Source organism: Rhodamnia argentea, chromosome 6 (genome assembly GCF_020921035.1).
Source record: "Rhodamnia argentea isolate NSW1041297 chromosome 6, ASM2092103v1, whole genome shotgun sequence".
NCBI classification, from domain to species: Eukaryota; Viridiplantae; Streptophyta; class Magnoliopsida; order Myrtales; family Myrtaceae; genus Rhodamnia; species Rhodamnia argentea.
The window spans coordinates 5,972,579-5,994,347 of NC_063155.1; the positions used below are offsets into that span (position 1 = coordinate 5,972,579).

Sequence of the window (21,769 nt, forward strand, 5' to 3'; positions counted from 1 at the left end):
TCCTTAGTCTACGGTGATAACTTAACCGAAAGTTTAAAGTGCTTCGTAAATGATGTACTCACGGACTTCATTGATTGCATATTAAATCGTGCAACAATCTTTTCAATATATTTATTTTGAGACAAACATAATAGTCCTGTAGTCCTGTCACGCAAAATCTCTATACCCACAATTTTATTTATGACACATAAATCTTTCATCTCAAATTCAGCACTTAACTACTTCTTCAACACATCAATATCGGACATATTTTTCGTTGCTATCAACATATCATCAACATATAATAGTAGATATATCAAAAACCCGTCATCCAATCTCCTAAAATAAACACAGCTATCCGTCCGACTCTTTGAATAGTCTTGACTAGCCATGAAAGCATCAAAACGCTTAAATCATTGCCTAGGAGATTGTTTCAGCTCATATAATGATTTCTTTAACAAGAAAACATGATCTTCCTTACCCAAAATAGCAAATCCCTCTGACCGCCTCATGTAAATTTGCTCCTCCAATTCACCTTGAAGAAATGCCATTTTCACATCAAGCTGCTCCAACTTTAGATCGTGTGCAAGAACTAAGGCAAGTAAAACATGAATAGAAGTATGCCTTACCACATGAAAAAACACCTCATTGTAGTCAATGTCCTCCCGCCGAGTATATCCCTTCGCAACAAGTCTCGCATTATACCTTGCTGCCTCGACACCTAGAATGCCCTCTTTCCATTTATAGACGCATTTACTTCCGACAATTTTCTGACTCTTAGGTACTTTAACTAGCTCCCATATTTGATTTCGATAGAGTGATTCCATCTCTTCACTCATAGCCCCTAGCCACTACGGTGACTCAAAACTTGCCATCACTTGAGAATAAGACGAAAGCTCATCTGTCTCTACCTCGTCTCCTATAGTCAAACCATAAGCAAAATATGTATAAGCATAACGTACGGGTGGTTTAATTTGCCTTTTTCGTCTTTTTACGACTATACTACGCTGCGGCTGCACTGATTGTTCACTATCACCGACTTTAGGAACTGCAGTCTCATCTGCAATCTCAACATCTATTTCCTCCGAGGTCTCCACCTAAAGCTCAACCTTACTACCGACACCATAATTTGTCTGCTCTGCTGGTTGTGTCTCAAAACCCCTCTATCGAAGCATCGCAGTCTCATCGAAGATTATATCTCTGCTGATTAGAAAATGGGGTGATCTAGGATCGGTGCACCACAACTTGTAGCCTTTTACCCCATATGCATAACCTAGAAATATGCACTTCTTCGACCTCGGCTCAAGCTTACCATTACTCATATGAGTGTATACGGGACATTCGAATGTTCGTAATCTAGAGTAATCAACAGGTTTCCCCGACCATACGTCCTCCGGAGTCTTCCAATCGATAGCAGATGATGGAGATCGATTAATCGGGTAACATGTCATGTTCACCGCTTCGACCTAAAATTCCTTGCCTATTCCAACCGAGCCCGCTCAAGTAAAGTTCTATTCTTCCGTTCTGCCACGCCATTCTGCTGTAGTATTCCAGGTGCTGTGCGGTGTCTTACAATTCCCTCTCTCTCGCAGAACTCGGTAAAATCTTTACCACATAACTCCATGTCATTATCTGTTGTTAGGCACTTGATCTATTTATTTGACTATTTTTCAATCAATGCTTTAAATTTCTTGAACCAATCAAACACGTCAAATTTGTACTTTAGAAAGTACATCCATACCTTCTTGGAATGGTCGTCGATAAATGTCAGCATATAATGGGTACTTCTTTTCGAAGAAATCAGAGACGGGCCCCAGACGTCTAAATGAATATATTTTATCGGTTGCTTGGTCGAATGAATACCTATAGCAAACTTAATCATGCGATGCTTCCCAAAGATGCAGTTCTCACATAAATCTAACTTACTTGTCTTTTGACTTTTTAACAACCGCCTAGACACATATGCCATAAATGAGTTAAATCAGAATATGACTCACCCGATGAAACTACAGCAGCTCCTGTCATGGTCCTTCCCAGTAGATGATAGAGATAACTTACTTTCTTCCCTTTCATCATTGTCATGGCACCTCGAGAGATCCGTAGTACTCCACCTTCAGCGATGTACTTACACCAAATATCATCGAGTGTTCCTAGAGAAATAAGGTTCTTTTTGAGCTCCGGTACATGTCTCACGCCTGTCAATGTGCGTACTACACCATCATGCATCCGAATCTGAATTGTCCATATCCCCACAATCTTATAGGCTGCGTTATTCCCCAATAGAACTCTATCACCATCTGCATGCCGGTAAGTAGTAAACCGGTTCCTATGAGGCGTCATATGATAAGAACACCTCGAATCTAGCACACATTCGTCTTCTAACAAACCTATAGCTACACATAAGATAACCTCTACATTACTAATGCTCTCCTTAGCAATGTTTGCCACACTTGCTTGTGGCTTTACGCTATCACATCTGTTTCTCAACTTAGGACAATCTATCGTGATGTGCCTCTCCTCGTGACACTCAAAGCATTTTACATATCCCTTGGACTTTCTATCGTGTGATTTAGACCTATTTTTACCTCTTTTGCTCTTGGATCCTCACTGTTGCTCTCTACCTCGAATCACTAGTCCTCGCACTACATCCTGCGCCAGTCTGTCATCACGCAACTTTTTTTGCCACTTCTTAGAAAATAAGGCGGATTGTACCTCTTCCGAAGTGATCGTAGTATGCTCCCGCAAGAGTGAATCAGTAAAATGCTCCCATGACTCTAGTAAAGAAGCCAACAACATCATGCCATGCTCTTCATCATTAAGTATCGTATCGACATTCTTCAAATCCATCAAGAGTTTATTAAATTCATCTAGGTGGGTTCTAATAAACATATCTTGAGTATATCTAAACCGCAACATCCTCTTCAACATATATAAGCGATTGTTCGAACCTTTCGGTACATAGAGCGCCTAAAGTTTTGCCCACAATACTGCGGTATCCTTTTCCTCGCCTACATCTATTAATAGGTTTAAACTTCTAGCTTTCCTCATTAACGCATCCTTTTCAGCATCTGTCATTGTTTCGGGCAATTCAGCATTACCCTCTAATGCTTCTGCTAAACCTTGAGTTGTCAATAACGCCTCCATCTTGAGGCTCTATAACCCAAAGTTGTTCATCTTGTTAAACTTCTCAATTTCAGCTTTCACTCCATAAATAATTGCAATCATAGGATATCCAGATAATAATCGGACAAGCAAAAGCCCCCAATCACAATCCGAATATCTCGAACCTAGCTTTGATATCAATTGTTGTAATATTAACGCGCATAAATTAATTACGATCTTGCAAATAAGTCAATGAGAAAAGCCTAGAGAAATAACGATTAACGATAAAGGACACCAGAGATTATGTGGTTCGCTCCGAATATCGGTACCTACATCCACGGGGAGAGCCAGTAAGAACAATTCACTATAATCGGAGAATCGAAATTACGATCGTTCAATACACTCGTGTTTCCCGCACCTAGATTATATCCAAATCCAAAATATTTATAAATAAATAACTTAATTAGATATAATAAAACTCACGATGCACAAAACTTTCGATGTGTCCGCCACTCGTATTCGCGGCGAAGAACCCCAAAAAGAGCGTCGTCCTCTTTTCCTCACGTCGCGAACCTGCAGTGCAGCTCTTGTCCTCTCTGTTTGTTTTAAAAACAAGCCCACAAAGGTTCCTTTCCTTTCCTTTTGTACGGCTTCTACGGGCAACGTTAGTGGAAGCCACAAAAAGTAAAACCCTACTTTTTACTTTCCTTTTCTTCCTCCATCATAAAGACTCTTTTGCCCCCACACATTAAAGAAAGAATATGTGAGTCCCCTTCTTTTTTTGTGTCCTGTAGCGCCAATACCAATCTGCAGCAGAAGTCGTCCACCGCACACCAATTAAAAGATATCCGAAGTCGAATAGTTCAACATGTGAATATCTTCTTCAACAGAATAAAAATATATCCTTTGATTAATTGTTTTGGGCTCAAATTCGAGACATAGTTTTAACAACCCCTTTGCCGTATCTGATTTAGCTGAGAATAGAGTTGAAGAAATTGTACATGCGGACGCAGGCTGCTGGAACTTGACTGATATCCAACGTCTCTTAAATGTGCAAGAGAAGAGAACCATTTTTAGCATCCAGTTTGTAGAGAGAGGGGTTCTGACAAATTTTTGTGGCCTTGGGAGAAGAATGGCATCCTCTCAGTCAGATCAGACTATCACCTCCTTAGGAAATCAGCTTCCCTGGAGTCTCATTTTGCAGCTTCCAGCTCTGTGCAGATTGTTAGTAACTCTGTTCTGGAGCAATTGCAACCTCAGGAAACGTACCCCGAAGATGGATCCGTTCATCCCTAAATGTGCATTTCGTGATAAATCTGAGTCTGTGGAGCACCTTATTATACCGTGTCATTGGACCGGAGCTGTTTTGTTTAGTTATTTCGCGTATAAACAGCAGGAGAGAATAACTCCTATTTGTCAATGGCTGCAATAAAGTGTCTTGGGTATAGGTGAAGGAACACTAGGTATCCTCAGAAGGTGTGTTTTCATCTGTGGCCATGTCTGGAAGGGGAGAAAAAAAAGGGCTTTCTAATGTGAATTGAGCCTTCTCTGAAGTCATTGAACTTTCTGTAAAACCCAGAGCAGAGAATAAAGACAGTCCCAACTTCTCCAGGAATTAAATGTTGGCAGAAGCCTAATGGTGATTTGAGTTAAAAATGATTTTGATGGAGCTTTTGTTTGTGACAATATAAAAGCTACAATTGGAGTCATTGCCGGAGATCGTTTTTAACCTTCACTTCAAGTGAACTTCAATCTGGTAATGGAGAAAAAAGATTCTCTGTGGATTGTACACAATCTCTGGACTTTATATAGCGACATGCAGTCACTTGGCTTAAGATAGCCAGAAAGGTGGGTGAAATTTCTCATGCACACTTCACTTCATCTCTAATTGGTGCCCTAAACTTCTCATAGATCAAATGTCCACCATAATAACAATGACAATGGGAAAAAACGATGGAAAATCCACCAAACAATAAAACCCCACGGCAATTGACGAGGCATTTCTAAAGAACTATAGTGCATAAATTCATTAGCTATACATGAAACACAATCATATCACAGTCATTAATCAAGTTAGTTTTTTTTTTTTTTTTTCAGACATAGCCGTCCCATAAGTTGAAATCCTGGTTTAGCTTCACTTGACAGATCGAATCCATCCACAGCACATCCAATTTGTGCAGTGAAATACACTGTCATCAATGTTGGGACTTGAGAACTTACAAGGATTTAGCTCCTAATTAGCACAACTCATGAAGATTCCTCCGAGCTAGAGCTGCACTTAATTTGTGCGAGCAAAAAAACCCACACATGCGATCACGCTCACACCCAGAAATACCTGGACATAGATGCATTTCAGAAGGCAATTACCGGGACGATAGACCGAGCGCTTGAAAAGTGGAGTGTTTTTGGTGTCCATGCAAAACCCTTGTCGAGCAAACAGTTCTTGCTTGTACCTCAATTTCGCTGTCTGTCCAACCTTGGTCTTCGCTCTAACAACTCACTCTCACATTAAACCTTTCAGTAGTTTTATAGTTGAATCGACTCAACTCGATTCGATGGTAATTATTTGTTTCTCCTGTCTTCCGGAAAACTATATGGTTGAGCAGATATTTTTGCCTTAACATTTTACGACATTAGCCCAGTACAGGAGCGACACCGGTTCAAGTTAAATTGAAGCTAATACCCAATTATCCTCTCAAGAACGGACACACGAAATTTGGAGAAGTTATTTAATGCAAAGTACATGAAGCTAACCAAAATTCAACATCTTCTGCGGTCAGATAATGCCACAATAAATTTCTATGCATTAACTTGTAGTACTCAGATTGTCAGATGATGTGCTTGTAGTAAATATCATGTGATGCATGAGATAGTAAGTACTATGATCTTTCTAAATTTTGGTATATTTTGAAACCTTATAACACCAACTGAGAAAAGAACGAACATTGGGATCGCCAAAGAAACTTCCGTATTCCTAGTGGCAAAATGTTTGACTATCTACATTCCAAAGGGATCCAAAAACTGTTTGCAAAGATTTCACCTTTCTACATTGAACGCTAAGCGACAAGTCCATCCTGGTATTCATGGCTAGTTTTTAAATCAAGCCCTCAAGCTTAAGAAGAGGTGAAATTCCATTCCAGGTAGAGAAGTTAGGTATAATTCTAGCTACTTACAATATGTACACACCACAGTTGGCAGAAAGCTAATATCATCAAAGTACATTCCAAAGGGATCCAATATCGCATCATTCTAGGTATCAAGCACGCGAATCCTTAATTTCCAGACTTTCACTAGATGCTTAAAGATATTCTTCCACTAGCAGAACGTTGGAAATGAAAGGAGAGCATAGAAATGCAAAGGCACAAAAAATTAGCTCAAAATTGCAGTTCCTAGTGAATGAGCGGCTCATTTCTTCTACTAGGGCAAAAGAACAGACACAAAAGAAAGAGGGGCTCATCCAAAAGAAGTGTCAAATAAACCCTTTTTTTTATCCGAGATCCAATCATGAGAAGATTCATCCATGCGAAGAAATGGTTTCCGTTAGGCAGACGCAAATCCAATGCCGGCTTAGTGCATTACCTCGTAAGCATGAAAAACAGCATGAGCCGGATGATGCTCAAGTACAGTTCAAGGTCGAACAGACAACGAAATAAAGGATCACCCACAAGCCAACTGTTCACTCGCCAAGGGACAGCATGGAAACCACTCTCACCGACGGATTAAAAGCACATGAAAGATGACATTTTCTTCCCATGTAGTGGAAAGAGTTTCAAGCTAAGTCTGCCATCAAACCCCATAGAAACTCTCCAAACGAAATTGAACACAATGGAATCAGAATCAGAGCGAGGACATGTCAATGACAACAGAAAAAGAGTTTGAACAGGAGCTCATTTGCTCCTAGTGGGAACTTCACCTTATCTTATAGAAACACAGAGGGTATGACTGCCCATTAGAGAGGAGCATTTGACTTTCAGATGAGGAAAGGGGTGTGGAGAGAGAGAGAGAGAGAGAGAGAGAGAGAGAGAGAGAGAGAATGGAGGGTTGAGTTAGAACCAAGAATTCCAAGGGTAGCTGTGCTCGTGAGAGAGAGGGAGGGAGAGATCTTTTAGGGCTCTCGTTGAAGAGTAATCGTGAGGAAACGATACAGTTTTTAAGCCTCATGTGCATGGAGTTTGCTGCCGTGTGCCCATTTTCCACCTAACCTTTTGGATCTCAACCAATGGCAAACTTACTATTAAAATCTATAGAATTGATCCTTCATTGTAAGTACGTATGGGCATGGACAAATCCGGGGCAATCACTGAATGAAATGGTTTCGTCCAACTTCTCAAAATGGTTACAGCCACTTTTCATTGTTTCAATTCAAAGAGGCAAAAAGGACAAGACTTGAACTTGGTGGAAGCCACTTGTGTAATGACCGAATTTTACCAGCTGCAACAAGAACTAAATTAGGTTGGGAGTTATACTCTCTTTTCCAACAATCATTATGATCGGTGACAACAATTTCTTCTATAATCTCTGCACTTAAATGGGGAAAATTCTTCAAAAAGTCATAACCATATTACGGTTACGCCAATTCAATTCTTAATTTTTTAATTATGTCGGTTGAGTCATGAATATTTTCACAATTTCTTCTATCGTCCTACGTGACTTTGTTTGGCCCGACATGGAGATTTTTAATAATCTTTTAATATGTTCTAAATTTTCTCTTAATCTTTTATACTTTTCTTTTCTTTTCTTTACTTTTCTTCTTCCACCACCGGTCAACGAGCTTCGACCATGGCCAACGACCGGCCAAAAGCAACTATCGGCAAAGGTCGTCCTCATTGGCCTTAAGCAAGGCCACCCTTGTCAAGATCTGGCAAGGGGCAACCTCGCTAGCCTCTAGATCGGGCAAGGCTCGCCCTCGCTAGAGGCCACCGAGGGACTGCCTCCCCGGCCTTCGATGTTAACCTGTGATCGCTCTTGCTCGAGCTAAGAAACCACCTTGTCTTCAATGCCTCCGAGACTTCCAAACTAGTACGGTGGGACCAAAGTGCCAGTTCATGGAGCAGATAACATTCAAGGACAACCCCGTCGTCAATCTGCGGCGGAATCGACGTCATCGAGTCTCTTTAGGCTCGAGTTCCTTCGGAGCCTGAACTTAGCTTTCAATGACTTTAACTATGCGGCGATTCCGCCGACCCTCGCTAGCCTCGTCTACTTCGGGTGAGACTCGATCTCGCCGGGTCCGGCGAGGGTGACCCTAGCCGATAGTTGCCTTTGGCCGATCGCTATTCATGGCCGAGACTCGGCGACCGATGGAGGAAGAAAGAAAAAAAAATTAATAAAAAATTCTAAAAAATATTAAATGTTATTAGAAATTATCCACCTCGGTGCCGGCCGAGCCACGTAAAATGGCCGGCATCCACACCAGCAATTTCCATTCAAAATTAATTGAATGGACTCTATTGACGCAGCGTGCAAAGGTTTAAGATCAAATTGATAAAAGTGCAATAGGTTTAAGACTTTTTGATAATTTTTTCGCACTTAAAGTAACACGATGAATCATGCATAGTTCAAGAAGCTCGAAGATCAAAGCCAGACGTCTTTATACAATTGTTAGTTTCAAAAGCATTATTGTTGTTAGAGAAAAGATAGGGTTCCCTTAATTTATGCTAAAAGAGGATTTGAGATGTGAAACTGTTCATCCATACTTTCGTCTTATTCCTTCTACTTTTCGAATGATATGCGCGAGTTCATCACGATGAGTTTTGCAATACACCCGACAGACTCGAGAGTTCAGAATGTACAAATGATGAAGCAATACTAGAGAATTAAGAATGTCCACTATCATCTGATTGATGATGAGATAGTTAATAGATTAATATTCAAACAAATTGTCACACCCATTAATTAGTAACTTGTAGTAATCTGTTTTTGGTCAATCACCTATTTTGGTCAGTAATATATACCACAGTAGCCGTGTAATTATCATGTGGTGCTAAGCTCCATACAGGAAACTTAGGAGAATCAGAATCAAATTAGGTAATAACAGAGGGAGGCGGCATCCGTGGTTGGCTTTACCAAGCAAACGCTCTTTTGCTTTGAAAATTAGGGTTAGTCCAATGGGATAAACCAGTTCTCTTGGGAAATGAGTACACAGTCCGCTTCGTGTTTCAGACGACACGGTAAAGAGTGACTAATGACTAATGGCATCATTGCGAGAATCAAATCGATCATCTTCAACTGATGTGAGCTGTTCGCCGGCCCCCCAGGGGTTGGTTTAGTGTTAAATGCGAGTGCCATCGAGACACTGGTTAAGTATACTTTCTATGAAAAAGAGTTCACGATTCTCTTTAGGTTTCAAACGACATGGTAAAGAGTGGTTGGTGACAAATGGCATCTGCACGAGAATCGAATCGATCCTCCTCAACCAATGTCATTCTTTAGAGGGCGTTTTAGTATCAAATGTAAGGTGTTGTTAGCAAGTGCTTTCGAAGGATGGATTAATCTTAATTCATTTGAAATATTCCAATTTGAATTTCAACGCACTAATTCTGCATAATACAATGACAATAGTGTATTACATACTATGAAGTCAATTAATTTTACTTAACAAGTACCGTTAGGTTTCAAACCACACTTTCTCGAATCAATATTCTGATTTGTGTACTACAAACATTGATAACATTCGCATTTACGTTAAGTTTGCATGTGAATGATGTCCATCCTTCTTAATATCTCAATATAAGGGTTCTCTAATTAGAGATGGAGATTAAAAAAAAATTAGAGATGGAGAAAGTGTGGTCATCCTATAGTTTAAGGCAAGGGAGTGTCCCGGTCCTAAGTGTAGGGGAGAAAAAAGAAACAAATTATAAAGAAATCAAAATATAATTAAAAAATATCCACGTCACCATTGATCATGCCATGTATGATGATATTTGTCTATGTTAGCGATTTGCGAACAAAATTGGCCGGATTGACTGAAGTAGCACAAATATAAAAAGTTTAGGATTGAATTTGCAAAAAAAAAATGTGGAACTAAATTAGCACAATTATAATAGGTTGAAGATTTTTTTTATAATTTTTCCCCGATAAATCCGTATACACACTCAATCTCAAGAAATCATTAAAGAAATTTGTCCATGTTTACGTGAAACATCACGCAAGCTCGGCTGGAAAAATCTGATTGGCAGGGAGAAAGGCAACACGCAAGGAAAGTGACAATTATAAGAGAAAGGGGGATAGGAGATAGAAACATGGTTATAGTGAGTAATTTTACTCATTACTTAAGCGAGTATTGATGGCATGAGGATGTCTTTGTACTTTAAACCAAAAGGGATGATTTTCATCCAAAATGGGAGTGGAAATAGGCTCGTTATGACACATAGAACAAATACAACGAACAGCAAGCGAATGTGCATGTGTGTATCAAAGAGGACTTCTAGTTTTACATTTGCAAATAGAAGTAATAAGTTGAGCCGAGTTCAGGTTAGGCCTTAAGCTCGAGCCTAATCTATTGCCCAAGCCCATCTCATCACCGAAAGGAACATGTAGTGTTCTTTAGGTAGATTCCGGCTGGTCTCGGGGCCAATCGAGCCAAGCATCATAACTAAAAACATATTTTCCAAGACCGTTCACATTACTCTCTAGACCTACTTGGCTCTGTCCAATCCGGCCTATCTTGTACGTAAGCAAGTCATTTGAATGGTTTTGGAAAAGGTTTAGGCTCGTCAAGAATACGAACTTTATAAAAATCCTTCATGAATTGTGGGCACGCATGGCAACATTTTTGCTTTAAAAATCAATTTCTAACTAGGAGTTGATTTTTCTACTTCTAGAGAAAATGCCAAAAGTTGATTTTTCTACATCTGGATAAAAGTAAATTTTTTTTTTTTTACTTCTTCAAATGGCTCCAGAATTACTTTTGGAACAAAAATAATGCTCCACAAGTAGAAAAATGAAGTTGCGTAATCAAACGAATTTTTGCTTTAGAAATTATGTTATCAAACGAATTTCTATTCCAAATGTACTGTCATGAACAACCGTATTTACCAATTGCGATGTCTCAATCAATTGTCTCAATCAGTTTAAGGGAGAGACTAGCCCCACTTGTCAACATCTAAGTCGGACCACTCATGAAGCAGTCTGTCGCCCGCGTATGTTGTTGGGATCTGATTGGCCATTACGATGGTCCCGGTAGGTCATTTTTCCCTTATTTGCTTCACAAGTTTGTAAAGCCTTCCTTATTCGGTCGTACCCACTGTTCCAAGCGCAAGTACATGCAAGAGGAGTAACAGGAGAGTGGACTCAATTTGTAGCCTTGGCAACTAGAAAGGAAAAAAGGTTTCATTCGTAGCTGGAAAGCTTCCAATTACATTTGATATTCCACGCGACGAAAAAGAGAAAACAAAAGGATGATTCACATGTCTTCCTTTATGCCGTGGTCGCGCAATGTTTCGGACAACGTATAGAGCATTGCATTGGATTCGATACTTGCGTGCACGTCGTGATAAATCGTGACCGGCTTTCGGAAGTCCATTTCTCGGCCGGTTGCAATTGCAAAGCGCCCGGATTGAAGACAATTAGAAGGTTTGAAGTAGCCAGCAAAGTAGGACTGGAAGTTTGCGGTCAATGCTTCGAGTCTCTAAAAGTTTAACGACGATTTTGTTAGATTTCTCGGAAGCAACAATCTCGGAGTTGGATAACTAGGATTGTGTTTTCCTCCATCCACGATAGGAGAAAATTTCTTCCAGCTAGTTTTCCAATTATCGAGTTACAAACATGGCATCAATCGCAATTATGTCCATTAATTTTATCCCATCGATCCGTGGTATTGTTGGGCATGAAATTCCCTCCAACCAGGACAACCTGCGAATTGGGAATATTTTTTTTTTCTTTTTTTTGGTCTGTCCTATTCTAACTCTCCTCTTTCTAACTTTTGCTCAACCTCTTTTGTAAAGCGTGAGAGTCAAACCCCACATCTGTGATATTAGCGTCTTCACCTCTCTCAATCTCTTTACCAATAAGACCGCATGCCTATTAGCTCAAATCGGGAATGTTCAATCTCTCATGTTCTTTGATTTCCTCTTTCTAAGGTTACTTTTGCAAGAGCAGGCCTTCAAAGCTTTCAAAACATGACGAGCCCATGTTTTCAAGCCCAAAACAAGTGAGAACAACTAGCCTAAGAATTGAATCTAAAGTCTAAGGTGAGGCCCAAATTGCTAATGAAGAAGCCTGATTTTCTTTTTCGTTTTATCTCTTTTTTTAGGAGCGCATAAAAAATGTGAAAAATCCCCTTTGTGGGGCCTTAATAAAGTTAAGCCGAGAAGCCGAATTTAGAACCAATTAGGGCTTATTGGCCGACATAACATTTAGGAGGGAAGAGGCTGACTTTCTTTATTTTCTGGTTGTGCTGAATTATTTGGCCTAAGCTCCAACAAAATGCAAAATGAGAAGGGAAATGCCTTACCTTTGCGTGCGGTCTGAATTTCAATTTTCGGCATAATTGGTAGTACCCAATTAAGTTTAAGACCAAACCAAGAAGCAAAGGGCTTTTTTTTTTTATTCGAAAAGTCGGTATGAAGTTTCCATGGTGACATACGATACCGAGGGGTGTAGGGATCTTTGCACCCGAGATGTTATTGGATGCTTCATGTATATACTTTATTCTCTCAAGTAATGGTAGGTCTTACTTGAGTATCCACGATACATATGAGGGGAGTTGAGAGTGTTTTCTCGAGCATCTCATTAATTTCCATTTGCACCACCTTAAATTGGTGTGTCAGATACAAATAAAGAAAAATAAATTGCAGATGTTTTCATGCATGATGGCTAGTACATCGACATAGTAGACTCCGCGAACTTAATTATGCAAGAACCATGTTTTGTCCAACCATCCATTCGTAGATTTGATAGGTGAGTTATAAGGATGAACATCATCAGCATTTTACGTGCATTGGAAGTCATAAACTTGTTAGTGCAATTGAATCATAAAATTTGCAAAAATGTAATCAAATCTTAAAACTTGTCAATTTGGTATAATTAAGTCCTTCCGTTAACTCCGTCCTATTTGGCCGATAGAAAATGTTGATGTGGCTTTTTTTTAATATTTTATATTTCGTATGTGGTGATTACATGGTAAAAATGATGTCGTTTTGGCTAAAAATCGACTTTTATGTAAATTTTATTTAAATAAAATTAAAAATTAATTTAAACAAAGAAAGTAAAAAAAAAAAAAGTTGGAAACCAAGCGACAAGGCTGCAAAGCCCCCCATTGTCGCCGAGAATTTTCGGCGACGACAAGAGAATGTCTTCGACTGCAAGCAAGGGTCGCGGCCCTCACCCAAATCTAGTGAAAGCCAGCCCTTGCCAAGTTTTGGCCTAGGGCCGCCACTAGAGTGGGCCAGTTGCCTATGGTGGCCCTCGGCCAGAACTGTGCTAGGCTGAAGACCCTAGCTTGATTTGGATGAGGGCTACAATGAGGGCTTGCGGCCAACAAGGATTGCCAGCTCCTAGCTGGGGACCGGCGATCCCGCCAACCATTCCCCCATGATCGTCGGCCCTTCCTAGTGATGGTGGGGCGACAATGGTGAGGGCTTTGTAGCCATGCCGCGTGGTTTTCAATTTCTTCTTTTTTTTAGTTAAGCTTATTTTTTATTTAATTCAAGTAAAATTTGTACAAAGAAAACATATTTGGACGAAAATGTGGTTTTGGCATTATGTTTCATGTTTTAGCCACGTCATCGCCACGTAGGAGAGAGAAAATATTAAAAAAAAAAGTCACGACAGTATTTTCTATCAATCAAGTTGGATGGATCTAACGAAAGGACTTGATTGCACTAATTTGGTAAGTTTTAGGACTTGATTGCACTTTTTGCATGTTTTATGACTCAAACACACTTTCGTGATAAATTTGAAGACTATTAGTGCACATGTCTCTTTAATTCAAGTTAAGTTCTCATGTAAGTGGCGTCAATAACCATATCTTATAAAACCCATCAAGCGGGAGTATGGTCGAAGAGGGTTTTCTTCAACCAGGGTTGAAGGCTAATATCGCTCAGTTATGAAATGACTTCTGAATAGCGGATGCAATCAACAATATACAGTTGTGTAGGGACCAATTGCAAACCCTCTTCTCCCCCCTCTCCTTGGCTAGCCATTGTTTAGCTTACAAACTTCTTGGCTATGCTCTATATGTCAAACTGAAAGCCAACCCTCAAACAATCTCCCTCCTGTAGGCGCTATTATTTTTCTGTGCTAGTCTTGAAATGCAAGGAAGGTCGGGGAATCCAAGTCAAAAAAAGCACCCTGAGGACCAAACTGATAAAAGCACAAGAAGTTCAGGGACCACAAATCGTAGTCAAATGCAAAGACAATTTTGTCCAAAAAGGCATTTAGCTGTTGCTATTGACATTATCGTCCTCAAAATCAAACTCGTGTCTCAAGCTTACACCAAGAAATCGTTTTTCCACGGCTGCCACCTTCATTATCCTCGACTTAATCAATGTCCTTGCAACCCAAATGGTAAGTATTTATCGATTTAATCAACCCTATCAAATATGTAATGTGTGTTTAAACTATTCTAAAGTGAGTCCCATAATCTAAGTATGAATAGGTCCGTCGGATGGAATTGCAATCAACCCATGCACACACGGACATGTTCATCTTGAATGGTAGATGAAAAGTGAAGTCTCTCTCTCCTGAGTGGCTAAAAATCACATGCAACTACCACTGAAGACTCGAAACCGAAGGTGCAAATTGAATAACGAGCAAAAAAAAAAAAAAAAAAAAATACTCTCACCAAATTCATCTCGCATCCCCTTTCCACTTGATGGAATGTTTGGTGGACCAAGGCACGGTCCTTATAGTTCCAACCATCTTCCACTGCGCGAGCCCTATTGGGTTGTCTGGGAATATGTGGTGCTCTCTCGATGAGCTCGCCAAGGACCTTCTAGTGTCTGAACTTTACTCTGCTTATATCCACACATACAAGTAGAAATCGACATATCTAAGCTGTACACCGGAGTCCGATCGGGCGTTCGATATGACCTTTTTGCTTAAAAATCTCTGATGCTTCATTTGATAGCGTGCTGAAGATTGTCGGCTTTCCCTAGTTATCTATTTACAAAGAAGCTCAGCTAGGGAACTCTGATTCTTGAATGGAAAAATGAAGTAGAAGGAACATGAGAGCAAGAGAATGTCATAGTCATGGATGGCCTGAAACACAATTTGGGCACAAAAAGTAATCAAACATCATTTACAACCTCTTTGAAAAATGGTGTGAAGCCAGAAGAAAGGGTTGGAACTTACAAGATAGGGTTTATAGAGAGGTCTCAGAAGATTCGGCGATCATCTTAATAGTCAAAAAGCGATGAAACTGCACATATTAGTTAGTATTACCACATTATTTTCCATGAATTCATGTGGTTCTTACCAACAAAGACGGCAATTCGGTTGACAGTACTTCGTTTCCTGGCCAGAAGGATCCCTCTTTCCTTGCTCGATCTTCCTGATATTTAGTGAGAAAAGTCGGTGATCGATAGAACATCTCGCTCTTCTAATGAGGTCAAGCGGACTTTCCGTCTCCATTGTCACGGAAAAAGCTGCAAAAAACTCACTGCAGATCCACTTTGAGTTGACACCCATTTATGTTCTGTGCAGAAAATTGCCCAAGGAACATCCACCTCTGCTGGTCTGATAAGACTACCTCCATGAAATGGCAGCTACCCACCAACCGGAAGCACTCAAACAAAGTTAAAACGAAGCCTTGAGATAAAAGATTGATTTAAGCAGATTCCAGTGGTTAAGGGCCATAATTGTTCTAAGTTGATGACTAATAAAGCCTAAATTTTTCATGACGGACTTGTCGAGCACTAGACCGTAATCTGTAGTCTGGTAGATTTTAAGATGAATCCATACGAAAAAGACTTGTCCGAGCCTTGGACGTTAGTGCGCCAACAAATTTTAAAAAAATTGGACCTTTAGATAAAATGTGACTTATGAGAGTCACTGGGCCATCATCTCATAGTGAAAAAAGACTACTTGCCCTCATATTTACGATCATGCATGCGTAACTGCTGCTAGGTAGCCCGCTAGTTCTCAGCCCACAATTACAAGTTTCAGCAAAAGCAAAGTGTTCTGGTAGGCACAAGCAATGTGGAGGTATCGAGGAGGACAAGCAAGGTCACTCTCTCCAACCTCTCGTGGTTGTAATTTTTTCTTCTTGCAAGTATATAATATAATCTACAATATGGCACGTAAGTTTATAATTTTTTCTCGTCGTAATCATAGGGCGCCCATGACAATACTTACGGAGTAGAATTTCTATTCCACGAGTGCTTCCGAGACAGAAATCTATTTGGTAACGCAACTTATGGAGTAGAAATCCGTTTGATTACACAACTTTATTTTCTAATTTCATAACAATCTTTTGCTCCAGGAGTAGTTTTGGAGCCATTTGAAGAAATATAAAAAAAATTATTCTCTTCAAAAGTAGAAAAATCAACTTATGGCCATAAGTTGATTTTTAGAGCACAAGTGTTGCCATGCGTACCTCTTTACTTGTTTCGCAAAAAATGAATTATTGAAAAAATATATTTCTAATTTAGTCGTTTGTGTCGCTTGAAATAATTAATCAGTAGACAATAATTTATGTTTAAATATTTTCGTGATAGAAAATATTTCATTTCCATTTATTTTACAAGCAATAGAAGTGATCATTTTCAGGAAAATATTTTTTAAATCATTCATTTTACACGAAATAAACGGAACGTTAATCACCATATGACAAGTAAAAGACTTGCATGGATATGTAGAACACACATAGGAACTGATAAAGAGACTTGTGGTACCCTAGAAAGACATCACGATTCATATTAGTTGCCTAGTATTAGGTACCGATACTTGTAAATTTACAATATTGCACTCATTATCGGTTACTAAAGTGATAATTACTATGATAATATTCATTCCCATGTAATCACATGTTTTCAGATTAACTGTAGTTATAATCATAAATGAATTATTGCAACAAAATAAATATTCAAATATAGAAGATTATCTATCTAATGATTTATATGTGGTGTTAAACTCATGACAATGACGATTGACTATTAAATTAATAATCGTTATATTCCCTCTAAGGTGATTTTGAGGGTAATTTGGCGGAAATCTTATACTATTTCCCCTTTATTCCATATGTCATTCATGATACCATATAGTGCAAAAGATATTGCATTACCTAAGCAAGCTCAATAATTATATCAACTCTAGTACATTACAACATCACAATTATTACATGACAATCTCATTATATATCGGACTTTGCTAGCACAACAGTCTTTAGGTGATTATGAAAATAACAGTCTGTTGTGAGCCACAAATATTTAAAAAAGTTGGACCACACGACAATTTAAAATCAATTATTATTTATTTTTTTGTGACAAAAAACAGACTGTTATAAGAACTGTCATCCAAAAACTGTCACATAATCAATTTCCAAATACAGTTGTACTGTCAAACCGGCAGTAAATGCACTTTTACTACAAGCCCCTTATTACTCTTTTGTTGTTTGTTGTGCAACGCAACTCCTTTTCTCTTCACCTACTGCCGCGGTCAAAAGAATGATTTTCCTGTCCTCAAGTCATCACCAATTTGGCTTTTGCTCGGCTCATTGGATGGAAACAATTGTGAGACATTTTCCTTTGCATCCACAAATGGGTTTATAATCATGAATGCGAAGACTTTACAGAAATTTTAATAACAAATCAATAGTGGATGAAAATGCACTTTTATCTTTTATTTATCTTTTTTTTAACTAAAATATCTCAGAACACGAGCGATAAATATTCGGTTATCCGGAGGATCATAGAACATCCTACAAACTATATGAAATATTTAAGTTCGAGTCTTTAATCTTTTCAGGTGTTCCTACGAGAATAGTCTGAATTGGACAAATAACTTCAGAATTCTGATTTGGAAATCTCCTAAAACCCCAATTAACTACGCTACCCTTTGAGGGTTCACTATGCACATTTCTCATTCACCTATCTCTACGCGCACCATCCTACAAAAATCAAAAGATCAATATGTCATCTCCTTGGAAAAAAGGAATTTTGTACCATGCACGTGCATGGACCGATCAGCGTGCAGCACAAGAATTTCCTTGCAAACTTGGAATTCGAGATTCACATCAAACACACAGCCATTACAATAATATTGCCTCTAAGATCCCACATGCTCTAGCTCCATCCTCTGCAATATTTGTGGAAGGAGGAAGCATGCAAATAACTTACACACATGTTGGGTCAAACTTGTAGATAAGGGAAGCACACTAAAACCTCAACCCATATCTCAGGTCATGAAGCCTATGCAAAGCCATCATTTAAACAATAGTAGCGTCGTATGCGGTTTCCGCCCATTAACCGCCTTGTTTTGACCATGCTTCGCGCGCTTTGCCGGACGGCCGGATGCCCCGAGGTTGAGGTTCAAAGGATCATCGTCCGGTGACGCATGTTCTTCTTCGACAGAGATCGCTGCGCTCGAGCATTGAACCGCCTTATCATCGGTCGAGGATTTGGTATTTGCTGCTGACGGTCGGCGGAGGATGATGCCTTTGTTCAGTAGCTTTCGCCGGAGATGAGAGTTCCAATAGTTCTTCACTTCATTATCCGTCCTTCCCGGCAATCTTCCGGCGATGAGAGACCACCTAGAAAGATATATCACATTCGATTTCGGATCAACCAATCATCTCGGTGTCAACTTTAGTATGATCGGAACGAATTTGATTTCGATTTTTCTAGGGCTGATAATCAAAACCAACCTGTTTCCTAGAAGAGCATGGAGCTTGATGATGAGGTCATCTTCGTCCTCACCGAAGTTCCCTCTTTTGAGGTCGGGCCTCAGATAGTTCAGCCATCTGAGCCTACAACTTTTTCCACAACGAAGCAAACCTATTCGAATCAAAACGAGAGTGCTCACAAAAACTGACCGATCTTGTCTGAATGGCATAATTAAGGTAAGTATGATTAGGGCTAGTGACAAAGAAAACGATTTATCGAACTTCTCATCGACCGATATCTCAGTACGCTCGCACAATCGTACAAACACGGACCATTTTTTCCTTTTCCATTTTTGTTTCTTATTTTCGGCTTCGTCCATTCTATTGGAGACAGAAGCTTACCTGCAGCTCTTGGTAGGGAATTCCAGTTACCCTCGCCGTGATTTCGGACATAGTCTATGAGCTTCTGGTCTTCTTGCTCGGACCAGGCACCTTTGTTGGTCTTTTGCTTGTCGCAACAAGGTTTCCTCATACTCTTAAGAGAGAGAGAGAGAGAGAGAGAGAGAGAGAGAGAGAGAAAGAGTGGTGGGTGTGTGTTCTTGTGAAGAGAAAGAAAGCAGGAGAGGTTAGGGGGAAGCATATGATTTCCAACTAAATTGAAGGTTGGGGGTTGAAAAAGTTAGCACAGAACACAAGGCATCCTGAAGTACATGAAGTTGACTTGTCAATTGGAGATTTTTCAGATATATGTGAAGACATATGGTGGAAAAATCCTTAAATATACAGAGGAGAGAGAGAGAGAGAGAGATACGCTTGATCCCGGTTGATGGTACACCCAATTAAATGGACCGCTTGATCCCGGTTGATGGTACACCCAATTAAATGGACCACCCTTGTCAAATCCGATCAATTTTCATGCTTTATGCTTGTCTAATATTATCTACTTTGAGCGTGCCATTCTGTTCAAATAAGTTAAGCTATTAGATGAAATAGTGATCTAATATTTAACTATTCTAATATTCCCCCTCACGCATAGCCTGAACTTTGACTTAATCCTAAAGTGTAGAAACATATAATTAGGAATGCAAATAGAGGTCTCGAAGATTTGAAGTCGCGAATAGAATATTTAAAAATTAAATTGTGCCTTTCTCCGATAGCCTAAGTTTTTCAGAGTAGTCGGCAATGTTTTCACAAATCTCACATGATATTAGAGCAAAGGTCCTGAGTTCAAATTTCGAATCTTTCCAAGCCTTATTATTTACACGCTTAATACTAGGCAAAAAGATTAGACTAAGTGTAAGGGAGAGTGATATAATGTTTACATACTAAACAACACCTTCCTCCAATAGGTTAAGTTTTTAGAGCAGTTGATAGTGGTTCTATAAAATTTCACCATAAGTACACAATATGGGTAATCAGTGAGGTTGTTGCACGTATATGCAATGATCATGCGAGGTCTAGAGGACCACAAAATCTTTAACGCATCTGATTGATCCTGAAAACAGGAATTTTACCTTTGCGAGTAGGTCAATTGTATCTCAAGACTTAATCTTTTCATGCGCGGACCGCGTGTAACATAGCCCTAATTATGGAGGAACCTATGTTTGAGTGTTTCTACGAGAATTATTCTGCTGCACAACATTAATTAATCACTCATCAACATGATAATGATGTTAATAAGAACATATTAATCACTAGGATGAACACCCTGAATCGGTAGGATAAAATTTTCTAGCCAAAATAAATTGAAAAAGCGTTCATTCATCCCATGGAGAAAATTAGTTGGGAAAACTTCAGTAGCCATTTTTTTCTGGTATTTTCTACATCATTTTTCAACTACTTTGGTGGAAGGAAATTACTCATGGATAACGTTAAGGACAATGAGGAGAATACATAGCAATTGATCTCCTTCGGAATCCTTATCACTTCATTAGCCCAACTATGGAATCTATAGGCAAAATCATAACTTTGTGTCCCAAATGTTGAAAGACTGAAACCAACTTAAAAGGTACATCGAAAAAACACAAATCGACTGCAACGTTCGTGGAAATTGAGTCCGATGGCGGATCGTATATTTCTCTCCATAGCTCCCTACATAACTTGAAAAATCAAGAATAACCCACAATTACACTTCATTGATACTGTCTACAAGATAAATTTTCTAGAAGATTTTCGAATAATTAATAGATAAAGGGGAAAAAAGTAAAGAAGGGATCATGAAAGATGCATAAGTATGGCCACGTGCTATCTCCAAAAATGAAATCCAACTGTCATCTGTATTCCAAACCCTAACTATACAGAACGGATTTGTGGACCAATGTCTGGGGGAAAATCTTGCGTCACATTTATTATCTTTGCCAAAAACTGTAGCTTAGCTAGGGCTGCACCCTCCATATTTAAAAACCCTAAAAGCGTCGAAGCAAGAACGACCAAAGAAAACGCAAGAAAATGGCTTCAAACGTTAAATCCAAAAATCAAGAGAAACGGCAAGAATCGCAGAGAAAGGAACAACTGGTGCGGCCCGACGCTTTTCAATCTTGAACGGTAGCTGGGCATTCCCCCATTTCCCAGGCCAGGTGGCATTTAATGCGAATTTCGAATATGCAAAGAGGGTTTAATTCTTCGGAAAGAACCGTGGTTGGTCGCGAGATTTTCAAACGAACAGGAGGGGCAGAGTCTCTATCGGCTGTCCCATTCACGAGTTCTCGAAGCGACATCGAAGAACTGCTACGCACGAACTGTTCCTAACACCTTCATGTGAAGTAGGAAGCTGTTCCTTTGAACGTCTGGTTAAAAATGTCTCTGACCTTCGCCGCGAAATGTTAAAAAATTAGGGTTTCAAGAGCATCCCTTCTCTACCCCCTCTAAACTTTGACGTTAAACCCTCGTGACAATCTGCTGATTTAATTAACGAGTGCCGTTAAA

General features: G+C 39.5%; 1 protein-coding gene and 1 long non-coding RNA gene across 2 annotated transcripts; both read right to left on the bottom strand.

The window, feature by feature from the left end:
• Positions 1 to 4,841: 4,841 nt before the first annotated feature.
• LOC125315671 lies at positions 4,842 to 7,181 on the bottom strand. The gene is made up of 2 exons (XR_007198951.1): positions 5,272 to 7,181; positions 4,842 to 5,218 (listed from the first exon to the last, which is right to left on the bottom strand). It is a non-coding gene; the product is annotated as an uncharacterized LOC125315671 (long non-coding RNA).
• Positions 7,182 to 18,213: 11,032 nt separating this feature from the next.
• LOC115743273 (transcription factor MYB8-like) lies at positions 18,214 to 19,505 on the bottom strand. The gene is made up of 3 exons (XM_030678002.2): positions 19,247 to 19,505; positions 18,887 to 19,016; positions 18,214 to 18,772 (listed from the first exon to the last, which is right to left on the bottom strand). Exons 1-3 carry the CDS (start codon positions 19,482 to 19,484, stop codon positions 18,445 to 18,447), a joined length of 696 nt encoding a protein of 231 aa, XP_030533862.2. The 5' UTR covers positions 19,485 to 19,505; the 3' UTR covers positions 18,214 to 18,444.
• Positions 19,506 to 21,769: the final 2,264 nt, after the last annotated feature.